The 17919-nt window shown below is 38.5% G+C and overlaps 1 protein-coding gene across 4 annotated transcripts in view; it reads right to left on the reverse strand.

The window, feature by feature from the left end:
* Nucleotides 1-3843: 3843 nt before the first annotated feature.
* The window catches only part of CPEB2 (cytoplasmic polyadenylation element binding protein 2), a 62866-nt gene continuing 48790 nt past the window's right edge, over nucleotides 3844-17919 (reverse strand). For all 4 annotated transcript variants that reach the window (XM_042470578.1, XM_042470579.1, XM_042470580.1 and 1 more), the window contains 4 exons: nucleotides 17115-17233; nucleotides 15451-15565; nucleotides 14804-14985; nucleotides 3844-8097 (listed from right to left, as the gene is read on the reverse strand). In XM_042470578.1, coding sequence (XP_042326512.1) covers nucleotides 7870-8097; nucleotides 14804-14985; nucleotides 15451-15565; nucleotides 17115-17233 — 644 coding nt within the window. In that variant the 3' untranslated portion in view covers nucleotides 3844-7869. The remainder of the gene's footprint in view (nucleotides 8098-14803; nucleotides 14986-15450; nucleotides 15566-17114; nucleotides 17234-17919) is intronic.

A 17919-nucleotide genomic window follows, 5' to 3' on the forward strand; every position in this document is an offset into this window, starting at 1 on the left:
AGTATGTGTTGGGGAGTGGTACTATAGAGAACTCCTTGTAGAATCACATTACTGTCAATATGATTTTAAATGGTGCCCTACATACAGCACCTTGCACAAGTATTCACACTCACCTTTGGCTTTTCTGTATTTTCTTGTGTTCTGATTTGGAATGAATTAGACTTAATTGGCATTGATAGCACTTGTGAAGGTAAAAATAATTTTATTGTGGCACAAAAGTTAAGTAAACAAAAACAAACTGGCATTTTGTTGGTTGCAAAGTATTCACTAATGGGTGTAATCTTGGCACCTGCTTCTCCTGTATTACTGGATATGTCTTTGCCTGTACTAGATGGGATTACATTCCACTTGAAATCTCAGGCTTTGGGGTTCTGGACTCCACTTGGAGTCTGGATGCTCAGAGGTTTCAGCAGTGGCCAGGAGCGCACTGGCACAGTTAAACTAGTGTGTCAGGTGTGCCTATTCCTTGAGAGATCAGATCTGGCTATGGTGACACATAACTGGATTGCATCCCATTTGGACTACGGTATTATATTGTGTTCTCCGTGGGCCTGCCTTTGGAAACTCTTTGGAAACTTCAGCTGGTTCAAAATGCTGCAGCTAAAATGCTGCCTGGAGCCTGTTATAGGGAGCATATGAGTCCCATGTTGAAATGGCTTCACTGGCTGCCACTTTCTTTCTGGGCACAATTCAAACTGCTGGCCATGACCTGTCTTAAGATTCTAGACTATCTGAAGAACGTATCTCCCCATACAAACCTGCCAGAGTCCTAAAGTCTACAGAGGAAGGTTTTCCCTCAGTCTCACCATCTTCCCAGGCTAGCTTGGTGAGGACACAAGAGAGAGCTTTCTCAGTGGCTGCTTCTACCCTGTGGAACTCCTTTCTGCAAGAGCCTAGGCTGTTCCCCTAGAATAACAGAATCATAGTGTTGTAAGAGACCACATGGGCCATCCAGTCCCTCTTGAATTGTAGTGACCAGAAAAGGACACAGGATTCCAGGTGAGGTCTGACCAAAACAGAATAGTGATACTATTACCTCCCTCGATCTAGACACTATACTCCTGTTGATGCAGCCTAGGATCATATTATCCTTTTTAGCTGCTGGATCACACTGTTGACTCATAGCAATAGCAAGTACATTTCTATACCGCTTATCAGTGCATTGAAGCACTCCCTAAGCGGTTTACAATGTGTAAGCCAATTGCCTCCAACAAGCTGGGTATTCATTTTAGTGACCTCAGAAGGATGCAAGCCTGAGTTGAGCATGAGCCCTTAGCTGGTATTGAACTCGCAACCTTGCGGTTTGCAAGTTAGTGGCTGCAATACAGGCATTTAACCACTGTGCCACCAGGGCTCTTACACTCATGTTCAGCTTGTGATTTCTTTTTCTTTCTTTCTCCTAAGTGATGTATGTTGTTTTCCTCCCTGTTGAAATTCATTTGTTCTGGCCTGCCCTGCTTTCCCTTCATAGCAGACAAAGAGCTTTATTTAAAAGCAGGCTTCAAATGTGTAAGAAGAGCTTTTTAATAGGGTGTTTATTTATCTTCTACTTCTGGATGTCTTTTACGTAACTGTATATTTTATGTGGTATTTTTTATTTTAATTTTACTGTGAAGGTGTTTAAATTTACTCTGTCTGGGAGCTGACTTGGGTCCCACTCTGTGAGAAAGGCAGCAAACAAACAAACCCTCACAGTATAATGTCATCATTCCTGATTCTTTAATACAAGGCCTTTGAAAATGATCCACTTTGGGTATACTGAATAATGTATAATACTGGAATGATGTGCATTTACAATATTCTGTTAATAGTTTAAAGTCACTTCAATGAAAGTGTTAAAAAAGCCCTGATACTCATCTTCACGATTTACTGGGAGGGTTACGTATGCATAAAACTACTGAATGAATACAGCAATATAAAATCATTATAGAATCATAGAGTTGGAAGAGACCACAAGGGCCATCCAGTCCAACCCCCTGCCATGCAGGAACTCTCAATCAAAGCATACCTGACAGATGGCCATCCAACTTCTGTTTAAACACATTTGGACACATTGCCAGTGTCTAAAATGGTTCTTCTTAAACATCATACATCAAGACTTTTCAGTAAACAATACATTCACCAGCACAATTTTTCTACAAATACCATTGCTTCAAGAACATAAAGTATGTATGTAGGTGAACACATACCAATCTCTTGATCATGTAACCTTTCAAGGAGAGTGAATTTCATGAAATACAGATTATGATCTCCCACATCCACCTGGCAAGTTGTAAAAATTATGCAAAGGTTCATAAAATACAGGATGAATCTGATTCCAATTCCAGATGTTGTATCAGACAGCAAAATTCTGTGCCACTCAAATGGGTTAGGGTGAGAACTGCAAATTAATCCATGTAGCACAAAACTACATTCATGCATATGGAATTTAACCCCTTCTGAAATGGAATGGTTTCAAATATGTGGCCCAGCAATATATACAGTGGGCCCTTGTTATACGCTGGGGTTTGGTTCCAAGATCCCCCGTGGATAACAAAATCCGTGGATGCTCAAGTGCCATTAAATATAATGACATAGCATAATGGTGTCCCTTATAAAAAATGGAAAAATCCAGGTTTGATATTTAAAATTTATACTTTTTTTGAACCTTTTCAAACCGTGGATGCTTGAATCCATGTATAAAAAATCTGTGTATAAGAAGGGCTGACTGTATTTTCATATATGTGTGTGTGTGTGTGTGTGTGTGTGCGAGAGAGAGAGAGAGAGACTGGCAGAAGGGGGATGTTGGGAAATTGCCAGGGCCCATTGACCCAGAAGCAGCATGAGACAATTCTTGGTTTGAAGGCTCTAACATTTGCAAATTAAGAGAGAACAAAGAAGGTGCCTTTCCTGAGAGGTGCCAAAATCCTGGAGCTGAACTGTCAAAAAAGAAGAATAGGTTAATGGAAATCCACAGGGTCTTACATTTGGAAATAAACTGGCCTTCACCTCATCCCAGTTACTGTTCCCATTACACAGGGAATACATCTGCTCTAAGTGTACCTTGTATCCAGTTTAACAGCACTTCTAAGACAAAGATGGAAACCCTCCAGATTTTGAACTTGCCTGACTATTGGTCATGTTCAGCTGATAGAGATAGGGAGACCAATAAGTTGATGGTCACAGGTTCTCAAGTCTGGCCTTAAGGCAATAACTACCACATTGAACACCAATGTCTCCTGTAGTGGATGAGAGCTAACCTGGAAGAGCGCTTACAAATTTAAGTTGAATTCAGGCACCAAAGAAATTATGCTTTTTGGAGAATGAAATAATAAGTAGTAACAGCACTTGTAGACAAATACTGGGGTAAAATTTAATACAGAAACCTTAGTTTTATATTTAAATGTACATTTCAGCTATGAAATTTTAATATGTACAGTACCTTCCTCAGTTTTTAATTTTTGGTTATTAAATAGAAACAGATATTTGAATTTAGTGAGCATGAGAGCCAAAGTGGTTTGAGTGTTTGAATATGACTCTGGAGGGCAGGGTTCAATTCCCAGCTTGGCAATGAAATGCACTGGGTGACTTTGGGCAAGTCACACTCTCCCAACCTCAGCGAAAGGCAATGACAAACCTCCTCTGAACTAATCTTGCCAAGAAAACTTCATGATACCCACTCAGTATGGTCATCATAAGTCAAAAATGACTTGAAGGCACACAAGATGCACACAGTAACAGCAGAGGCACAGAACCCTGAACAAGTGACCAAACATCTAAATACTGTAAAACAACCAATCACCTTAATCTTATTAATTATTGTCTATAACTCAAGTACAAGATAATAAAAGTCAGAGAAAAATATGCCAATAACTTAATAGTTTATTAGTCAGTCAACAATATTACAAATATTTAAAAATTACTTATATAAATAGTTGGCAGCAAACTATTCCATTACAGAGTTAAATTACCAGTACAACAGACAGACTGGAGATTTAGACACCTGGAAGATAACAGTAAAATAAACTAAAAGCTTTTAACAGAAGAGTTTAAGCTGAAGGCGATTAACTCAGGGAGCAATCCACCAGGCACTACTGCCAGAAATCACCTCCTTATTTCAGTGGTGCTCTTCTTAGCTCCCCTGAAATCAATGTGAGTAGCTTAGCAGTGGTGCTTTGGTGTGTTGCTCTCTTTGTGTCTATAAAAAGCATGGGTTTTCTTTTAATTTAGAAAATAAAAATTGTTTAACACCCCATTAGGAATACAAAATAAAATTAACTGAAAATATTAATTTGCATATCAAAGAACCATTTATAATTACAATCCAAACACTCCATAAACCACTTGTGCGATTCTTTACAGAAACTCGGAATTTAGAAACTAGTTGCTTTAATATTACAAAGATTTCAGCTCCAAAAATAATTCAACATAAAATAAACTTTTAGCAATTAGCGTCATAAAATTATATATTTTCACATAAAAATACAAAATAATATTAATGACAAGAAATATGAAAAATTATTCCAAGTATTTTTTTTTTTACTATTTGAAATCAAATAAACAAAACCCAACATGACAACAAAATAGAAATATGCATGAAAAAAGTCTCTCCTTTTGTTAGCAAAACACTATCCAAAATAACTACGATCATTTACATCAGTACAAAGATTTCTGGATTTTAAAAAATATTTGCAATGACAAAAGGGGTTTTTCTTTTTTCTGACAGTAAAAAATGACACTGTGGATAAAATTTGCAAAAGATGCAATGAAAAAAATAAAATTTGCATTAAAAAGGTTTACACTGTTATTCTTTTTTTTTTTTTATACAAACATTAGAAACAGTATTGCACGTCACAACACAGAATCGAGGTTAGTCAGCCTTCCAAAATGTGTTATATTCAAGTTTTGTAGCATCTTTGAGGAGAGGCTCTGTGCAGCCAGATGCAACAGGGAATAATATATCAAGTGTTTTCCATACACAAATATATAAATGCTAAATGTTTCCTTCTTAACAAAAATGTGGACTTTTAAAGTATTTTTTTTCCCCCTCCACAGTCATACGTTTGGACAGCAATATGCACATTTGGGGTAACAAAATTAAAGAAGCTTTAAAAATACAAAAATACAATAAAATTAATAATCTTCTACAAAAATAGTAAAATAAATATGATTTATAAAAACAAAAGCCAATACAGTGTTGAGCAGTTAAGAGGATAAGGGCACAATCCACGAGGGAGGACCCTAGCATCATTCCATACAGAAATAAACAGGAGCTGCACATGAAAGCGGCATGTGCTGGCCTCCAGAGAAATGAACAGGAGCTAAGAACGCAACCGTTCTTGCATGGAGAGCCATTCATTTCAAAAGGTGCAGATGCAGGAGACCTTAGAGATGGATTGAGCCCCCCAAACATGGAATTTAAAAGTAAGGAAAAAGAGGAGATGTGGATTAAAGGAAAAGAGGCAATGTAGATTATCGACGGCTCCAGAAACGAAGTGACAAGCACAGCCTGATATTTAAATTAGTTTACCCCAAAGAGGGGTAATTCTTGTGTTCTCTTAAATCTTTATGGGGGGGCGGGGAAGGTTTTTCAACATCTCCAATTATTTCAATTGTGTACTTTTCCTCCATATTCATTTTCATTATTTAAAACAGGTAAAGGCGCTTTTAAACTTCAAGCAAGAAATATGAAAATAAAGTTAAAAAGATATCTGCAAAATTAAATTATGTCTAACTAATTAACATTGCAAAACTATTGATTTTGTTTTCTTTTTCTAAATTCCAAAAATTGAGGTATAGCAAAGGAGATGTCATCAGTCAAAAAAAGTGTGCCTTAAAATAGCTGACTAGTTGGAAAAAAAAATCTCTCACAGAGATATAAAAATAGTGCATAACAAATGTCAAAAATGGATCAAGGTTTGGCAGGGTTTAAGGTTAGAAAAGAATACTCCAAAAAATCTGGAGGATCATGGTTAAGTAACAAATAGGGTACACTGACAAATAAATCAGTTAAAAAGCTCTTCTTAAAACAGCATCAACTTTAAAACTTTAAAAACTTGAGCCACAGCCACAACATAACAGCAGAATTAGACGAGAACCACATCTTGAACAGTACAAAAAGCACATTGCAGACAACCAGTATAAGAGCAACACTTTGCTTACATGAAGGATTGTCCTCAAGGGATTGCCAAGAGCATAACCCTTTTAAATTTCTCTCTTGGAGTAAGACTTTCAGTTCTGCTTTTGCTTGCTGAAACAGAAAACTATAGGGTAGCTCTTTCTATTGAAGGGTAAGGGCCTATTAAAATGTTCTGGGATGGACTAAAACACTGCTAATGGATTTCTTGCATTAACATCACTTTTCACTCCAATATCTTGCAAGTAATGTCATTACGTAGAACTCCTTCATCAAAATTAAAACACTATGCTTGGCTGTCAGACAATTAACTACATTTCATGCAACAGTGACCCAGCTTGACAGAAGACTCCAACATGCCGAAGGTCAAACAAGCACATAGTTTAAGCCAGATTCACTGTTGTCTTAAAGGTAACATACAACTTTTGCAACTAGCGGTCTGTATATTACACCATCTCCATTTTGACTTTATTTAGATTTAGTTGTTGTTGTTGTTTTTTTTTGCACGAGCACATTTTCATGCTCATTTCTCAGTAGTTTCCCATTTGGTGACTGGTTAGCAGTGGGCTGGCCATCTTTGGTTTGTAGAGGGAGTTTTAACTTTAATTAAAGGGGATGAAATAAATAATTTTTATTAAAAAAACTAATCCCCCCCCCTCAAACTTGTATCTATTCTACACCACTTCACACTAATTAGAACCACACACCACAAAGTTGCACAGGGTTTACAATATTACATCCAGTCTGCGAAAATCGAATTCCACTACCAACCAGGTCACAAAATGGCTGCACGTTCTAATCTAAAACTAATTTGCATATTGTACACATGTAGAACACTTTTCGGGGAAATAAACTTGAGTCACAATAACGCATGCAAGTCTTTTGTTACAAATTTTTGCAATCTGCTCATGCTACCTAGCTTTGAGAGCCTTAAAAACACCTGTAATAAACGCATTTCTTGTTAGATCTAGTGCATGCATATGGTGTACACAGATAAGTAAACATGCAATTTTTCACATTCTAAAACTATGGCAGTTTACGCCATATTGTGCTGCCTGCATTTTAATCTGTAATGCAGTGTATCTTAAAACGTTTCAATCCCGTATTAATAGGTGGCATTACACACAACACCTATATAGCAGCAAAGCTAATTCAGCTTGTGATTATAAATGTTTAAAAATAGCTAATAAATCAGATTATCTTGAGGTATTATTTCTTGCAAGTCAAAATGGAGAGCAAAAAAATCAACCTTATTTTTAAGTGATGTATACACTGAAAATAGCAACAACAATAAAAAATAAGCTTTTTTTTTTTTTGTAGCAGACATATCCCATCTTCACTATTTTTGCTACCTTTGGTAAATTACTGGGGCAGATCTTGAAGTTAAAAACCCATGTTTAGAAATAAGTGCACGCTTCACCCTCTAAATATAGCAGCAGACAATGTGCCCCTATGCAAAAAACATTCTCTTATCTAGTTTCAATTTTACATATAAAAATAAGTTGGAGAAATACAAAAAAACATTTTTTTTTATTTTAACATGAAAATATCACAAAAATTAGTAAGCCTGAGATGTAGGGTTTTGGTGAAAAACAAGAGGCTTTGTAGTGTTTTGACTGCTGAAAAAGATGCATGTATTGAGAGTTGGGGTGAGAAGCAGAAGAATGCACTTATTTCTTCTGCATGTCAATTTCTTCAAATACAGTAAGCCACATGCACCCTTCATTCCTTAAGGAGATGCTGGAGAGCCAGGCTCAGTTCCAGCGGAAGTGGATCTGACGTGGGCGATCAGCCCCTTCCTTAACCAATGGCTTATGGAATTCACGTCCTGCCCGAGAGTGGATATTTGCCCAGCAAAACTCACAGTAATACTGCAGGCAAGTGACATTGGCACAAAAAAAGGGAGCGAATTTTCCACCACATCGTGCCCCCTGGCATTCATCACACATCTGGTCATCCAACACATATGGCTTTACCTCCACCTGTTTAAAAAACAAACAGAGAGAGAGAGAGAGAGAGAAAGAGAGAGAGATATGATTAGCCTGGAGTGCATGCATATACTTCAGAACATTATACTTCAGAATATCAGGATGGCATAAATTGTTTTATCCCATGAGCCCATTCCATGTCAGTGAGGTAATGAGAGGTACCAACTAGCCCAATAACTTCATACTGAAGATGGCAGTGAATGGAAGTTATCTTCAATCAGCTTTGTCAATCTCTTTACTGTAGCTCAATGGCTCACTAGTTATTTTAAATTTAGTTATTGATGGAAAATGAGGGTAGTAGTAATAGCAAAATGTGTTTAGAAACTTACTACTAAATCCAAGGCTTCAGTGTTGAAGTAAAAATTGCCACTGATCTTTCCTCTAATGCTCAGTTTAGCAGGCATTTGCTTTTATAGATATATTAAATTTGCCATTTTTGGTTATAATTATTTAAAGTATTAGATGCTGAGGGTGCAAAACTACTACAAGTTTTTTTGATGATTTGCATGATGTGATATTGGAAACTAATCAGCTAAAAATTGGGGAAACACTTCATAGTGGTTCTGATTTAATTATTGTCTTTCTTCTGAGATACTATATCATCATCGTCATCACCAAACTTGTAGTAAGTTTGCCACCCCCTGCAGCATCTGAATACTTTGTTTTGAAACACGGCAACCCGCAACACAACCCCCCGCAAAAAGCCATGCATTTCCCCGAAGAACCCAAGAAAATTTATGGGGGAGGGAATATTGTAATCATCATTAACATACATAAAATACAACTCTTATGCAGTCCTTCTAACACAGATTGCTAATTGAAATCTTTTCAACAAGATCTCACCTATGTCTGGTCATTAGCATTATCCATTAGTTTGTGGCAAACACAAAGTCTATTCTAGAGAGAAATCAACTTTACCATCTAGTCAGGGAAATAAATTAGGATAAAATATTTTTTTGGTTTTGCATTATGTGAAATATATATGCAGCATTTCATTGTGATTGTGGTAAATTGCTGGAGATCCGTTCGTTCCCCACTTTTATAGTCTGGCCCATAGCTGTACTTGACTTCACACGAGCCACAGATATTAAGAAAGACTCAATTTCATTATCTCGTATCAGTATTTTGTTAAAAATCTTGTTGGAAATGTATTTCCAAAAGACGCAAATTTTGACTAGGGATGGAAGTGCTTCCCAATCTGGATTGCAATCAAATTAGAAATCATTGCAAAAATTAGTCAAGTACAGTTCCTAAAATTTCTAAGAAATGGTATTTGTGTGCCATTTGTAACGCTTTTTTGCCTAAAAATAAAAAAAAAACACTATTTTTTTTAAAAAAAGGTATATAGATATAGAAAAAACCTTCCAGTTAGCATTCAAGACAGTAAAACTATTACAAAAAATCAAGATCAGCAAGTTTATATATTGTGTGGTCACATGATCATGTCATCAAAGGACTTCTTCCAGATACAGAGGATTATGGAACATTGTAAGCAAAACAATTTCATATCGGAGGCTGTTTGTTTATGGTCATCAGCTAAAATTGAATGAAGGAATGTCAGTGTTTTGCTCCCCATGGGAGAGGCTTATGGAGATTTGATAATTTTTCAATGATTTATGGCACTCTGGGGGTTGTGGTGCCGTATTGATGATGGGTTTTGCGTTGGGGATGTAAACAGCTGCACCAAGAATCTTAACTCCACCTCTTATGCACGGAGACCAGGACGACTCGCCCTGCAGTCTTTTTCACATGGAAACCTGAGACCACAGGGAGTCACATTAGTAATTCCTGATTAGATACACAACAACATGCATCGTTGAGCTGTCCTAGATGCTGACCTGTAACACAGAGAAACGGTTAACACAGGCCTTAAAAAGTAGCAGTGTCTGTACTAGGTTTCTTGGGTCGATGGCTGTTAAAGTCAAACAGCCTGATTATGATACTTGAATACCTCTTCCTATACATGCCTGCCCCCAATAGCATCACTGCTGGGGTGCGAAGCACACCGAATTACACCCAAGGAGGGGGGTGACAGCCCAGAAGTGGTGTGTGACACCCAGTTGGCCCCCAGTGAGCACTCTTTGGGCCTGTGCGCACACTCCTTGCGCTCATGCGGGTGCCACTCGGAGCCGCATGGGTGCTGTTTTGGCCTACGCAGGCATTACTCCAGCCCATGCAGGTGCTTAGAGGCTGCACAGGTGTTCCTTGGGCCTGTGTGGATGCCTCTAGGGGCCGCGCGGGCACGTGAATTAATATGTACTACTTAGATGCATGTCCTCTTAGACACTAACATTTAGGTTATAAGAGATCTTACAGAACACAGGCTAAACTTTATCAGGCAAGCAATTAGTTGAGAGAAGGATGTTGTTTACAGAAACCTATCATCTTTTACAGCTAGATCTGAACTCATAAACAATTGGAAAGCATTGAACCAATTTTTGATGAAAATCAGAAGATAAGGGAAATTTACAGACAAGAGGTATCTGATAAAAACAAAGACAGTAAGTAACCCAGAGGCTTAAAAATGTAGCATACTTGTTTGAATCAGATGTTTATGCATGAACTTAATTTAAAAGTTACCAGTTACAGTAAGTCCTATTTGTAAGGTGCCAGTGACTGAGACAGAAGGGAAGGGATTACCCTACTGGACCCCGATGTCCATTAAGCAAATATGTTCTCCTGCCTTTAGTGATTCTGCATGGAACCTTACAAGTACTAAATACTGGCATGGATTTGGAAAAGCCTATGTGCCTCTGCTCTTTAAAAATGCAGGGAATACAGTCTTATATCATCCTATATGACCTTTAGCCTTATTACAATAACAGGTAAAATAGAAGCAGAACATTAAAATATTCCAAGGGCAATGAGATGAATGGGAATATGTACAGTGCACCCTTGCTTTAACGCAGGGATCCGTTCCGGACTCCCCTGTGTAAAGAAAATACCGCCTATGCTCGAGCCCCATTTAAATGAACCACCCCTTCTCCCTGTGTAGCTTTCAACATATGCTGAAAGCTGCGTAAAGCATGCCCACGTATGACACAGCTGCACAGTATGTAGGAAAGGGAGCTATATCGATATGTGGAGAGGCAGAAAGTGAAGATGCTGGCTGCAGAGAGGAATGTGGGTCGGAGTGTGTGCAGAGCTTGGAAAGGGTTCGTCAATTAATTCAAAAACTCATAAAGCTATTAACTTCTCATTTTTTGTCTCTTAGCATAATCCAAATTGTCAGATTCCCTCATTAACGCTGAAGTTAATCCCACACTTTGATGAGTTAATTATTTTTAGAATGTTAGAATTTCTTAACATAGATGGCTCTTCTCTGGTAGACTCAGTAAAACAATAATAGAGGAAGGCCTAATGAGAAGAAAGATGACAAGAACAGGTCGTTTACCTTTAACTATGTACAGGTTCTCTGAGTGGTGATCTGTACCCTCACATAAATGGTTTTTGCGTTTGCTCAGCGACTTCATTTGGAACTTTCTAGCTGTGAGGAGCTTGGTGCAAACCCTTCCTCCTCTGCATCTACTGTGTGTGATCCAGCCCACTATGCTACCATTCCCTCTTTTTTCCATGTCCGACATAGACCTGAAAGAAAGGATGGTAGGGAGGGTTTGTATGAGGGCGCAGATGACCACCCAAAGAACTACAGTTTCAGGTAAGCAACTTCTTGAAGATGTCTGATTTCACTGTTGCCAGAAAGGGTAACACAGTATGAGCATGATGGTTGTGATGATGTCCTAGACTGCCTCAATGGGGGGTGGGCATCTCCAAGAAGAGCAGAATGGCCTTTAATGCTGCTGATCATGACTGAGCCCTATCTTCTGGATGGTTAAGCTTGCCTTGTTGATATTCTCCATGCCTTATCTGTGCTGAAATGCAAAGTCTTTGGTTACTCCAGCCAAGAGCAGCCAAGCATATAGATACAAGGCTAATGTCTCTGACATCACCTTAACAGCACAATCTACAGAGTGATAAGCATATTGAATCTGCTTCACTGCTATCATCATGGCTTCATGTTGCAACTGAAGGATGGCAACCCCCTGTTCATCTGGGAGTGACAGAATAAAGTTAAGTATCCCAATCCATATGTTACCATTGTTGTTGTGTGCCTTCAAGTTGTTTCTGACTTATGGCAATTCTAAGGCTAACCGATCATGGGGTTTTCTTTGCAAGATTTGTTTAAATGAGGTTTGCCATTGCCTTTCCGTAAACTGAGAGCATGTCACTTGCCCGACGTCACCCATAGGTTTCATGGTGTAGCTAGGAATCAAACCCTGGTCTCCAGAGTTGTAGTCCAGCACACAAATCACTGTGCCACACTGGCCTGCAAATCAAAGACTTTGATGCCCAAAGTTGCTGCTAAATAAAACCTGTTTTCAAAGCTGTCTAAGCAATGGCCTTGATCAAATGGAGTTGAATGTGTCTTCTTCCCCGCTTTAGTCTAAGAGGCTTTAACAACTATGCAGTTAGGAGGCAAGTGGGTGAATAAGAAAGCTGCCCCTTCCTACTTTGTGCAATAGAGATGTTTTGAGACATCTAGAAGATAGCTCTCCCATGATTGTTTGATGAGGTCCATTAAAGCTAGGAGTAGAACAGTGGCAGATGTTGCAGACTGTGCATTCACAATCTGAAATACTAGATTATACTGGTGGAGGTGGGGCAGTTACACTGAGTCCAAAAGCCTTCATAATTCACATCATGATATTGAAAAATAGCTTAACATCCGCCAGCAGGGAGGTTGGTGTTGTGTTCTCAGCTGCTGCTGATGGAGAAATCATGCCAGGTGAAGAAGTATTCAAGGAAGAAGATTCAGGTTCGTACTTAGTGTCAAGGAAATCAGAAGCTGATTCTTCATGGTGAGTATTGGTACCTGCTTGAACTTTAGACTTCTGAATGGAAACAGTAGTACAAGAGTTAGTGGCCGGGAACATTGATATAAAGGGTACTGGCGTTGTCTGGTCAATCAGGTGAGAAGATGGGTATGGATACGAAGACTCAGTAGGATGCCCTGTTGGATGAATAAATGGAAGCAGGCCCAAATGAACCACTGAGGTAACCAGGGAAGAAGAGAGAAGAGGCCATATGAAGGGAGGGAAGAGAGGGGCTCTTGAAGTCTAGAGAAAGATTTTTATTTTAGTCAAGAAACAAAGAACAGAGTATAAAATTAAGAAGAGGAAAGAGAAAAGAAGAATTAGAACACATGAGAAAATGAAAGAAACTATTGTTAGGGAAAATTCCATATTGATGGAAGATAACTTTAAAATGAAAAAAGAGCAGTCCTGAAGGGGCCAATAATGAAATATGTCAACAATGACAACTTCCATGTCATTTTCCCTAAAATGACTTTTCCTGTCTTGAAAACTAAGATCTTAACTAACAAGTTGATTGATAATAATTTAAGTAATTAAATTATTAATGACGTATTATTAATTGAATTATCACAATTACTGTTATTGCCAATCATTACTAGTTTTACCAATGAATTACATTCCTAATGTCTAAAATTTAGCATTATCAAATTAATTTTTAAATCTAATATTTTTGAGTTCTGTGAATGGTTGTGAGTGTGCAAGATAGTAAGGTTTCCTGCCTACTTTGCAATGGCAAGAAGAAAGACAAAGAAGGATAGGGTCTCCCCATAACAATGCAGGCAACCACAACTAACCCACCTCACAGGTAGGTGTATGGAGCTAACTCTTAGAAAATAAAGTAACCGTGACCCTGATGTGTAACCGTTATACAGTGCGCCCTTCCCTTACGTGGGGGATCCATTCCAGAACCCTCCGCGTAAGGGCAAAATGCGGATGCTCAAGCCCCATTCAAATTAATGTGGCTCCTGCCCGTGGGGCGCACGCCATAGGAGTGCGCACAATTGTTTCTTTCTGGTGCGCGTCTCCCTTCCTTCCGTCACGGCTTCTAGCGTATGCTGGAAGCTGCATAAAACTATGTGATTTTCTATACAAGTTATTATTTTCACTGTTATGACCTATAGCAGTCAGTTTGGATAGGTAGCAGAAGCCTTCCACTGTAGACACTGAAGTTGTCTTTTTGTGGGCACATTTCACCCTTTAATTAGGGTTCAAGCATAGTTTCTCTGTTGCAGAGCATGGAACACTGGTTCGCCTGCCTACCACAAAAATACTTGCCTGTTTTCAAAAACTGGAGGATTAATTTGTGCTCTTCATGTTTTTTAAGGCACTTTTTAAAAATCCCTTTCATTTCTGAGTGATCTGACCATTGAATAAGACAGGCATGCAGTCACTGTTCTGAAAAAGTGAGGAGGAACCTAAGGCTATCCAGATGCTATCAGATTGTAGTTCCCATAAAACCTCATTACCTAACCAATTATGGGAGTTGTTATCCAAACTTTGTAGGGCCACAGGTTCTTTCCTCTTGTTCTAGAGTTCAGAATGTGGTTTGTGTCTGGACACCCCTTATAAATATTGGAATGACATACAAGCATCATTTACATTTAGGCTCAATTTATTTTCATTATGATAATTAGCTTTTAGCCAAGGCTGGCCCATCTTGGACTGCCAGGGTGCCCTTCCTTCCACATAATGTTTGGTCCATCTTCCTAATCAGCTTTCCAGTGTGTAGTATGTTTAAACCACAGGAAGAAACAGTTGCTATTAGGATGTAACGTATATTAGCATGGGATAATATATGAAAAGTAGATGAAACTAATTTAACTTACTCGTTTATCAATATCACCATGTTGAAGCTGAACAAAACGAGCACTAATGGCAGCGATGTAGCTCTGCTGATTGGAAAAAGCAACTCGCCCAGCACCTTTCGGGTATTTTAGTTCAGGATCTGTATCAATTCCTGCATAACAAACTCCACCATAGAGACGGTCCATTATCATGGCCAATTCCACTATGACAGAACAAAAAACATTACAAGTAGCTCTTTACATTAAGGTCAGATATTTTATATAGGAAAAATATTTAAAAAGTCATAACATAGGAAGGATATGCAATCTTGAAATGCCTTATCTTGGATTCTAAAAGAGCTTGATCTTGTCCCTCATGCTATTAGCATCTGCATGCCCTAAAAATCCATGATGGCTTGTTATCAGCAACTGTCAATATATATTTGTTGTTGTTTTAATCACCTTTTAGAACCCAGTTTTGCTGGTTAATCACTGATAATAAAAAGCTGAAAAGCATGAAAAGCATCAGCTCAGGAATGGCAAGAGTATATACTTTTTCTAAATAATTATTTTGTCTGAAATCAAAGTGCCCTGATTTATCCACACAGGAAAAGAACTGTGTATGAGAACTGGCGGCAAATAATGCAGTGTTACAACTGACCATAATACATAACACATTCTAAACTTACCAGCTCGCAGTGGTCTGGGGACACCACCAACAAAAATGGTTTTTCGAGGATCAAGAGGTTGTGAACCATCCATCACAAAGTCACTATCACTTAGGTTCCAAGGACGGATCTGAACCTATTAAAGCAGAGGTACAGAATGGCATATTGCTTGAGTCTAACGGTCCAAGACAGACAGGTCAAAAGTGGCATGCCGCCGCTGATACTAGAGTTCCGGAGCATGCAGCAACTGCATGCTCCAGAGCCCTAGTATGGCAGCCTCCCATCCATAAGGGGGGCACTATCTTGATGTAAGTGACACACAGGTATGGACTGATGCGCCAATGGCTTTTAGCAGGGTTTTTTTTTTTACTCTGGAGGGACGCCACACGGTTTGGCTGCTGTGGCATCCCTCTGGAGTCCACCGTTTTTGGGCGGTCTGTCGAGCCCCTAACCATTTCCATAAAACTGTATTTTCATTACTCTACATAAAATAGCAGCTAGTGCATCCCTGGCATGCAGTATCCAGATTTTTGATGGAACAAGCTTTATATGCATTTTAAAAAGTTTTTGAACATCTAAAAGCACAACCAGTCTTCATCCTCTAAAACATAAGGTTCTGGCATGCACCTGAATGTCAAATTATCACAGGAGAAGATTGCCTGAACATCTTTGCAACCTGACAGACACAGTGGAGTGTATGATTAGGAATCTAAATTAATTTAGATTCCATCTCCATCCTCAAATAATAACAAAGGCTTTTAGTGCATGGCTGCTGTAAACTACTGTTATCTGCAGTGGAACATCAAACTAAACCCCATAATATGTTGCACATTACTCTTTCAGCCTAAAGTTTAATATGGGAATAAATGAATAACACTGCACGGCTATTTTAAACTACTGTTTCAGATTGTAAACAGGGATGCAATAATACCCTTTGGACGACACTGCAGGGTTGCTTTAAGCCACAAAAGCATGCATTACAATAATCAGAATGAATTATACTGCAAAGCTGTCATGTGGCCCTCCCTATCACATCTCCTCCCAGCATGGAGAAAATGACTTGCATTTATTTTTGAAGGTGTATTAGCATTATTATTATTATTTTTAATTTAAAAAACCCCACACTAAATAGATATTGAGTTAGAAAGAGTAATAAATAATAAATAATAACAAAACTTTTATTTTTATCCTGCTTTTCTGTGACAAGACAATCAAAGCGTCTCAAAACGCATTAAAATATCCACATTCAACACTGTCCCAAATGCCCCCCCTCCTCTTAAGAGTAGGTAGGGGCTCTTTTCTTTGCTGGTACCATTTGATTTTTTTTTTTTTTTTGAACTGGTGATGAGAAGGCAGACACACTGGTGCAAATCCTGGTTATTTTAAAACAGGGATGAGCCAAGGAAATCATCTATCTCGACAGTTCTCTAAATATCTTTTATATCTATGAGCCATTTCCTCCATCCTCCTTTTTTAACCACTCTGTTCCATTTTCTCACCCATCCATCAACCCCCAACTGCTTTTGTTAAAGGAGGAAAATCTCCTGACACACTGAAGACATTCACTAATTTTAACATCTTATGTGTTTTTGCCCTCAATGAAAAATTGCTTTTCATCATCCTCTTAGAAGCTGCCTTCAGACAGATGGCAGCTATGACCCTAAGGCTCTCTTGTGTTTACTTACTGGCTTATCCTTGATAGTGGGGCTGGAAACACACAGATAAAGCTTTCCATCTTCTTCAATGCAAGCATCAATCAGGGCTTGAACAGAGCTCTCTTCTTGGAATAAGAGGAATGCATAACCTAGATAGCAAAATAATAAGCAGGTATAAATATAGTTAATGTTCTCCTAAACGTTAAGGAGCACTGTGTTTGCTATATTCACAGCCCACCTTTCAGATTAAGCCATTTTATGGGACGTTACCCTGAAACTTGGACTATAAATATGTTATTATTTATGTTATTTTAAGCACTTATGACCCTGCCCCTCACTGAATTCTCAGGGCAGCTTGTACAGTCAAATTTCAATCAGCTGTGTGTCTGTGAGAGACCAAAGGAAAGAATCTGTCATTCTGACTGGTCTAGGGATTTGTTATTTAGCCTACCTGCTGCTGCCTCTCTGATGATATATTCCATCCTTATGGATGATGAGGGACATACTGTCCAGATCAGACATCTCCATGGAGGGTCTTAATCTTATGCCACACTACTTGTTTTAATATGATGGGTAGACACATTGTCTGTGATTTTATTTTTTTGCTACTATTTTAACTATATCTCAGTGTATTATACTCTAAGACTATACTGTAAGTGCTACTCAAAGTGGTGGTCCCTGGACTGGTACCAATCCACGAGCCACTTGGCTATTATTCCACAGAGTTTCCAGGAGAGAAAGAAAAAACTGTAAAGAATTGTAGCCAATGGACATAAATATGGCATGGACCCTGGCACGCTGGGATTAAAATGCTGGTCTCCTTCATCAGATATCA

This window comes from Sceloporus undulatus, chromosome 5 (genome assembly GCF_019175285.1).
Source record: "Sceloporus undulatus isolate JIND9_A2432 ecotype Alabama chromosome 5, SceUnd_v1.1, whole genome shotgun sequence".
NCBI classification, from domain to species: Eukaryota; Metazoa; Chordata; class Lepidosauria; order Squamata; family Phrynosomatidae; genus Sceloporus; species Sceloporus undulatus.